The sequence below is a fragment of the Larus michahellis genome, chromosome 2 (genome assembly GCF_964199755.1).
Source record: "Larus michahellis chromosome 2, bLarMic1.1, whole genome shotgun sequence".
NCBI lineage: Eukaryota > Metazoa > Chordata > Aves > Charadriiformes > Laridae > Larus > Larus michahellis.
The window spans coordinates 25454656-25463739 of NC_133897.1; the positions used below are offsets into that span (position 1 = coordinate 25454656).

General features: G+C 41.9%; 1 protein-coding gene across 2 annotated transcripts in view; it reads left to right on the top strand.

The window, feature by feature from the left end:
- STEAP1 (STEAP family member 1) overlaps nt 1–9084 on the top strand; it is a 14942-nt gene continuing 5858 nt past the window's right edge. Inside the window, exons 1-5 of one of the 2 annotated variants that reach the window (XM_074574632.1) lie at nt 1–331; nt 3655–3759; nt 5896–5968; nt 6191–6408; nt 7885–8049. In XM_074574632.1, the coding sequence (XP_074430733.1) occupies nt 3667–3759; nt 5896–5968; nt 6191–6408; nt 7885–8049 (549 nt within the window). In that variant the 5' untranslated portion in view covers nt 1–331; nt 3655–3666. Of the gene's footprint in view, nt 332–3654; nt 3760–5895; nt 6409–7884; nt 8050–9084 lie in introns of both variants that reach the window. The other variant, XM_074574631.1, reaches the window with a different exon arrangement.

Below are 9084 nucleotides of genomic sequence, written 5' to 3' on the forward strand. Positions count from 1 at the left end.
GGTGCCCGCTGGTGTGGAGGACGGGACCCCGGCTTGCACCCCGGGAAGCGGGGTGGGCGCGGAAGGCGGGGCCCGGAGGGGAGGTGGAGGCTGCGGCCGGGCTCCCCTCCCGCAGCTGCTCCCCTCCTCGGAGCCCGGCAGGCGCTCCGCAGCTGACCGGCAGAGCCGCCCCGCGCCCGGGTACCGCCGCCCCGCGCCGCACCGCCGCCGGCGGGGGCTGCCCCACTGCTGACGGAGACGAGCCGGGACCCGCCGCTCCCACCGCCCCCGCCCCGCGGCCGGGGCTCCGTCCTCCGTCGGGAAGAAGAGGCTGCGCTGACGGCAGGCCGAGGTGGGTGAGCCCCGAGGAGGCGTCCGCGCCCGCATGGCCGCGCTGCCGACCGGTTCCGGCGCGGGGCCCAGCCCGCCCCGTGGCCGCGGACGGGACGGGACGGGACGGGTCCCTCAGGCGGGAGCGAGCTCGGGCTCCCCGCGGGGCCCGGCCTCCCCCGGGTAGCGGGGCGAAGCGGCCGGGCATGAGGCTGGCAGCGCAGCCGGCCCTGGGTGCCCCGGGCACACTCTGACCGGGGCGAAGCGCCGAGAGACGCTCTCCTGCTCCAGCCCCCGGGGTTTTATTAGGTTTTCCGCAGAGGTCAGCAGAAGTTTTGAACAGCGGGGAAAGTTATTTACTCGTGTGGCAAGTGCTTACCCCGTGCAGCAGGCACTTTAAAAGCGAGACAGTTATCCCTCACGCTTTCACACTGTCATTTTCCGATGGTGCCAAAGGAGAGAGATGCAGTCACCATCCCGTGCCTCTTCCATCACCTCATCGCTATTATCACAGCCTGTTTATTTTACCCATTTTTCTTTTTTTCGTGGAGCCAGCACTGAAAACCCTTACTCAGGAAAACCTCTCGTTGACTTTGGGTGATGTTTTCTCGGGGTAATGCCTGCACAGCGTGGGTCCCCGTTGGTTCAGTGTTATAATGAGTCTGTTTTCTCAGTACAAAATGCAGTAGCATACTCGCAGTGTTGGAAACTTGGCTTTCTGCAGCTGGACACCCTCCATCCTCATTCACAGCTGACTCACAGAGAAGAAGGGGTGTGCGCTGAGGATGGACATTACTACAACTGTTTTCTTTCATAACAGTTGTGACTTAGATAGGGCTATAACGGATTAGTTTCTGTCTCTCACACGACTTCTAAATTTTTTTCTTCAGATGTATTCCAAAAAGACACATGCTGTAGATGACTCCTTTCTGGCAATTCATAAGGCACTGAATAGTGGAATTATAAATGTCTTGTATTTAGGGTTTTCCAGGACTATTACTGTGCTTTGTTATTGGGGGTACCCAAGAAATAATTTTATGTTAACTTTGGTGTCAGAAGCCAAGTGGACTATTATGGTTCAGCATCTATGTTTCCTTGCATGCAGTCACATGGCTGTAACCCATATTTCCATGGATGTGCCCATGCATTCATTCACACACACTTTCTTTTTTCTTTCCGTTTTGTCTTCCGCTGCATAAACTATTAACACTGTATTTAACATTGTTTTAAACATTGTTTCTCTAAAGAAACAATAAATGGGCTTTTAGGATCAGCAGCTGGCATTCTAGCTCATGGATTATTTTTTTTGACATCATGATCTCATTTACTACATCCTCATCAATACAAACCTTCAGCTAGCAGCTATTACTGGGCTCTTCATTGCTAAATTTTTTAAATGAAGAGTGACAGCAGCATGAGAATCAGGTGAGTCAAGCTCATCCACACAGAGCTTCCCCATCTAAAATATGCTTTTGGACCCCCAAGATAGTGCGGTAGTCAGAAAAGGAGAGCTATGAAGTGGCTGGGATCACTATGTAAGCTCATGTAGACTGGTTGAAAGCTCAATGGAGATCAGTACAGAAAAAAAAATAATTAAAAAGCAGCAAATATCTGAGCCACAAGCTGTTTTAACAATTTTAAGAAATCAGTCTCATTACCTAAAAGAGTAAAAAGTCAGTCTGTAAGTTTACATCCTGTTTTTTCCACATCAAACTTTAAAAATCAGAGGATAGGCCTCAAAAACAGTGTGACTGCCCTTCGTATTCTCAGTTCTTTTAAAAATAGTTGTGGAGCGCACTGTATTTGTGATCATTTTTTTTCCAGGCAAGTGCCTTACACTGAGTTCTGTTTGTAAACTATTCTTTGTCATTGTAACAGCTAGAAATACAGTTTACTAAAACATACAGAAGTAGAAATTCTCAACTAATCATTGGACTGCAGGATCTGAGGTTTTATGAAGATATCCGATACTCAAAACTTGTGATAAAATCACTGGGACTTGCCCTAGGAATAGGGGGGAAAAATAGAAATGTGCCTTCATCAGCCTATGCTTTCTTGTGTGCAGGATATACAAACCATCCATTAGCTGGTGTAGGAAAGGGTTAACAGCCTGACCTTCACACAGAAGCTCTTGTTGACCCTACTCTGCAACACTTGTCTGAAAGGTTATGCCCAAAGGGAGAGCTTGCTAGCAGGAGGGAAAAATCCAAAGAGAAATACTCAGGAAAAGAATACTTCAGCTTCAGGAGTCTGGTGGCCTGGCAGAGACCAAACTTTCATAGCAGACAACACAAGACCGTAGGACTCACCCACTGAAGAAACCAGACACAGTGAAAAAAGTACAACTGTCAAAATCTGATTTGTCCGTGCAATTTCCAAAAAAGGTTTATGGATATAAAAGAATCAGTAGTTAGCAAAACAGTTTCATATCTAGTAATTCATCTTTTCCATAGGAAAGTACATGGAGGAGCTACCTAGTCACTGTCTTAAAGGTAGCCACAGAAAGTCATGCTGTGGTACAGCACCCTGAGCTTCCAGTGGTGTGGTGCTAGTGCCTCTCCTCCTGCAGTGTGCGACACTGTGATGCACACGTGGGAAGTCCATGTTGCAGGGTCCTTGCAGTCCTTGTAGTTATTTTACAGCCCTCAAGATACTGTCTTTCCTGCTATCCTAGCATTTTCAGAAACATCTCTGTTTATCCATTCTCTTCCTTTTTTCTTTCTGGTTTCTGATCTCTTGTAGTCCTGAATGGCTTAGAACCATTTCTGCTTGTACTTGTGGGTGTTGAGTACTGTCAGTGTACCTTGGAACAGCATGAGTGAAGCTCCAGCTGGCCTTTCATGACAATTTTGAAGGGAGAACATACCTCTAAAGCCACAGAGTTACTGTCAGGTAGACCAATCCTAAAACCTAAATCCTCAAAAATATTAGGAACAACACATTTGCGTGAGTTTCTTGCCTCAGAAAGTCACATGAACTTACCAAAATCCACCTTCATAACATTTTCATGTTATTTCTGTCAGCCGTTTCAAACTTTATTGTTGCGATTTAAAAGCTTTCAGCCTAGATTAATTCATTCATTCCACTGGTGACATGAGCATTTAGCTTTACTATTATTTTTCATCAGTGATTTGGTTCTGTTGATTCGTATCCTCTTTTAGTCTCCGCTTTACTTAAAAAACAAGCTGAGCTTTTCTGTTCTCTTCTGAGAGAACACACTTTCCTTTCCCCAGATTGTCATACCTTTTCCAGCAAATGGGCAGAAAACTTTTTGAGGGAAAATAGGCTTCAAAGTTCCAGTAGGGCATTTCAAAACCTGTTTTACATCCTGTGTTTGTTTTGCAGGGAGCTTCCGCAATGGAGAAGAGGGAAGGTGATAATCATGCCATTGATCAGAATGCAGGTCAGAGCATCATGCCAAGAAGAAATACAGGAAACCTTAGCAACTTGGTAATGTTTCTGTAAAAAAAGTAGCTCGTAAGTCACACGGAATATCGCAATCTTTCATTCGATTTTGTCCAGAAACACTGTGTTCCCATCACACTGGCATATCATCAATACTTGTAAAGGCTTGTCACAATATTGACATGAAGAGATAAAAAGATAAAGAGCATCTCATTCAGTTTAATCACAGTCCATGCTAAAAAATACACAGTTTGGGCCAGCTAAAAACTAAATGAAGTTAGTTTCTAGTTGCATTTTATCAGATGAGCAAAGCTCGGTAGAAATAATTTGGGATTTCATACAGGAATATAAAATTTATCTTTGGAGGAGTCTTCGTAATTGCCACATCGCATTCAGTACATTTTCCACACCACACAAAAAAGTCCAGAGAAAAAATCCACTCCAACAGCATTTGCCTCTGCAACTGCTGATGCACAGAAGTAGTTCAAGCTACAACTTTCTATTCTAATGTGAACTGTCTCACAGGCTGTGAAATACTAAATTAGGCTTTACAGACTCTCTTTAGGAGAAGCATGGTTTGGATGTGAATCTCAGTTTGTATAATTTATACCAACTTCTGATTCTGCAACGCATAGACTACACTCAACTTTTCTTCACAGACTAGAGAATAAAAGTTACTTAGGCTACACCTTCACTGTTACAAAGATATGTTTTTATCATCAGATAAACATGTAGTAGCCATTCAGCTAAAAAATCCTAATGAAGACCATGCCCTTTAATTTTACTGTGAGGCACTGCAGAAGAGTCAGTCGGATGTGGGGAGAACAGGCTACCTTGTCTCCAATTAGGATTTTACAGCAAGATTGCAGTGTCTAATTTTATTTCTCTGTTAAAAAGAAACACCTATATAACATCGAAGACAAACACAAGACTTGCACCCACTTAACCTTGCATTATTTACAAGTAGTACCTTGCTTGAATTGGCTGCTTATTCAGCTTCAATGTAAGATTTTATTCTTAAGAATAAAGCCACATAATATTGCTGAGACAGAAACATCTCCTGTATCCTAGCAGAAAGCTAACTTACAACTTTCAAACTACTAGTATTTGCCTTCCTCTAAGCAGACAGTGCCATTTCACTTTCTGGAGGTCCAGATATCTGCCACATCAGTCATTCTAAAGCTGAGCCGTTGCAGCATTAGTTCAGTTTTACTTTATATTTCAATTTAATATTAAAGGACTTACATGTTTATTACCTAATGTTGTCAGTTCTCAGTTCTGTACCCCTGGACAGCTGTCTGCTGCATCAAGTACAATGTCCTGCTCTTGGTACATATATTTTCATTTTGTATGTATACTGATCATGTACCTCTTCCATGAACTATAACTATGGGGCAATCTTTAAATATATTATCTCAGTGTAAAATAGTTTACACTAAAATTTTTTACTAGCTTAGGTCATTCTATAGTCTGTGATAATTCTGCCAAGATCTTCTGTGAGACTAGAATCAAGCCATGCCTACTTGGCAGCAGAAAATTCAGCTTTTTTAAACTGAAGTGACTCAGTTTCACAAGTTTTCATAAAAGTTAAGAGGACACTCTTACATTTGTGCAGGAGAGGAAGAAGACCACAAAAATTGATGCTGGAGTTGACAGATGCGCAGCTGGTCTAATACACTGGATCCCAAACATTTCTACTTACATCCTTATACCCCCAGTGAAATATCATTAAAATAGCAGTGACTGAATGAAATATTTTATTGTCTTGACTCTGGATTCTGTTATTGTGCATATTATTTGGGCTGCATCATTAAGTCTGTAGCTGAAATCTGACATTTTAAATCTGTAGCTCCTATCATAAGAAGCTGTAATGATGCTTTACATAATGTAATCCATCTTCCCTTGCGGTGTAGTTAACTTCCTGGAATTAAAATCTATTTTGAAATCACCATAGGTAATGAATGACAAATGAGAAATCTATGCTAAAACTGCCTTGCTTACCTCCTGACTATGCTGTTTGAAACATTATGTTTTCAAGCTATCTTGTCTTTAATAGTGTGTATGTTTTGTATATGGTTTCAGTGCAGTACAGTGTAAAAGCCATGATGACAAATACTGTCATTACTGAAGTTTTTAATCTTCTCTTGAGCTCACTTGGTATTTCCTTTCTGTCCTTTCCAGAATGTGGATATGCAAGTCACCAATCCACCAGAAGCAGCTGCACTTTTTAATTTACATCAAGCACACCATTTTGGTGAGTTTGAACACTCTTCAGAACAACACTGTAAGCAGGATCTGTTCCCCAAGTGGCACTTGCCAATGAAGATAGCATCTGTGATCTCATTATTAACATTTATTTACACTTCTATGAGAGATGTCATATATCCTTTTGTAACCAGAAAGGAAAATGTTTTCTATAAAATTCCAATCCTTGTCATAAACAAAGTTTTACCAGTGGTTTCAATTACCCTTTTAGCACTAGTATATTTACCAGGAATATTAGCTGCTGGTTTTCAGCTGTACTTTGGCACCAAGTATAAAAGGTTCCCCCAGTGGTTGGACAGATGGATGTTATCAAGAAAGCAATTTGGACTTCTCAGTTTCTTCTTCGCTGCAATGCACGCCTGCTATAGCTTATGCTATCCAATGAGAAGATCATACAGATACAAGCTGCTGAACTGGGCATTCCAGCAGGTATGATGGGCACACAAATGCCAGGTCTTCTGTATTCAGAAAATCCTTGTTTTGGTCATTCAAACAAATCTGGATGGTGTGGGGGGGTGCATTTTCATTGTCTTCATTTCATTTTGAAGCAGATCCCCACAGTGCACTGTTAAGGGATGGAGTAAGACTTAGTTGTTAATGTTTGTAATGGAGAGTCAAGAGTCATCACAGCTGTGCCAGTGTGTATTAAATAAGTCATTTTCTTCATCTGGGATTTTTTATCTCTCTGTAAAATGCACGCAGTTATACCTGCCTCACAGGAATATTTAAGTCTTTGGCACACCGTTAGTTTAGTGTGGATTAATCTTCTCTGCACCAGCGGAATCTATCTATCATCTACAAAAACTGAGCACACACCCTTTTTAGACATATTCTTTGTGAGTGAATTAGCCTGCAATGAACGAGAGCTGAGCTAAATTGTAATCATCTGTATTTGCCAGAAACTAAATTTGTGAACACTGATGGCTCCACAATTAGGTTGATGCACACTAACTTGTTAAAAGAAATTCAGTCATGCTTCTGAGTCATGGGCAACAATTGGCTGGCAAAGCTCCCCGAGATCCTCTGTGACTAGAGAATTCCTCGTATTTGCGGATCACCTTGAGTGCCACGAGTACTGCAGTATAAGGAATATTCCAATATAAGGTATATACTGCAAATGTACATTTTTATTATCCTCAGTCTAATCTAGAGTTTTATTAAAAGCGCAGTATGATGTTATCAGCTTCCTAAGAATTCTGTAAACAGTCAAACTACCTGTGGAAAACTCTGAAATTAGCCTTACCAGTAATCTGACTTGAATGGATTCCAGTTCTCAAGATGAAGAAATGATCGTATTTGGGGCATATTACTCCATGGTGATCACTCGCAGCATCAAAGCGGTGTTGCAAGTACTCATAAGTAGGAGAAGCTTTGACATCAGTTTATTAAAATCACAACCTTTTCATCCATACCACCCACCATATTCAGTGCAGCTGAATGTACCAAGTTGTTGTTTTTAAAAAAAATAGAGCTAAACAACTTATCCTGGCAGGATACCATCATGAATAATACCTGCAGAATTAGCTCCCTGGAATAGTGCCGTTAATATATCTCCTGTTGTCATACTCTCCAGATATGGCATTTAGCCATAGATGGAATTTTTTTGTCAAAGAGTAAGACTTCTGCTGTGAAGGCAGGCTAACAGGCCTCTGAACCAGTCTCTCCTGGGCCAAGATGCTGATGAAGTCTAAATTCTTCTCACTGAAAGCTCACCTTTGCTCTGCAGGTACTAGTGGAGACTTTGTCATCAGAAGTAAATAGCAGTTACATTCAGAGACACTCAAACAAATAAAAATACCATGTTTCTTGTCTAATTTCCTGAATGTTATGGTGAAAATAGCTGTATTTCACACAAACGGCTAAGTGTGCCAGTCTGTCATTTTAAATATGGTGTTCTTTTGGCAGGTCAAACAAAAAAAAGAAAATGCCTGGATTGAACACGATGTTTGGAGAATGGAGATTTATGTGTCTCTAGGAATTCTGGGACTTGCTTTGCTGGCCTTGTTGGCAATAACATCAATCCCATCTGTCAGTCACTCTTTGACCTGGAGAGAGTTCCACTACATTCAGGTACGCATGAATGTCATTATTGCATGCCATTAGTCCTCATTTGTAGTCTGTATGTTGTCAACTAAGACTATTAGGAGTTAGAAATATCAAACACAGAGGAGGTGAAACCAATCTAAAAGTTTGTTCTGTGCTCTTTGTTAATTGCTTTGCAAGAAATGTTTGTTTCATTTGTTAATTTGTCAGCAGAAAAGGCTGTCAGGTTCAGGGTACGAAGTGGGAAGAAAGACAACTCCAAACCACTTTTTTGCTCCTCTGACCTGGTGACCAGCAGCAATTGTCCCTTTAGGACCTATTCTTAGGTCAAGGTCTCTCTGATGCTGAAGGCATTTCAGTCATCTTCTGGGCATCTTATGTTTCAGGAATGCCCTGTGTCCTGCTGAATTGGGAGTTGGTGGTATTGAACCAGCCAATGCTGTTCCATACTACATGGGATTCCATTACACGATGAGAATTGCTTCTTGCTCCCTTGGAACTGTTTTGGCAATTCTTTACTTCCTGAGCAGTACCAGGTGGCTGGAAAGTCCAGGAGAAGGCTTCTGCCCAATAATACATGCAAAGGTGTTCCATCTGCAACATTATTAGCTTCATAACCCCCTCCAAAAAAGGTGTATTCTGAAAAGGAGGCATCTTAGAACAGATGCATAATCAAATACAGCCAGTCCCGAGTTTGCTACAGATGTGCTTGTTTCGTTCACCTAAGTATCTAGTTTGCTCTGAGTTCTCCTGCATTATACGCAGCAATAATCAGGGGTGGTTCTGCTGACATCAATATGATCACGCTAGGGTTAAGCAACTGTTGAATTAGGTCCCTGAACACCAAAATCTGAAAATTTAATGACCTACTAAGTACCTGGCATTTGAAAATTTGATCTGAATTTGAAAGGTAGATCTGAAATGTATCTCTTCCTACAATTACTGATTTGAGATTCTGCCCACTCTGTGAAGTGCATCTTTTGTAGGAAAAGTTTTCAGCTCTACAGAGAATCTATATGGACATGTCTAGTGCATGATTTCTTTTGGTATTAAATTAGCATC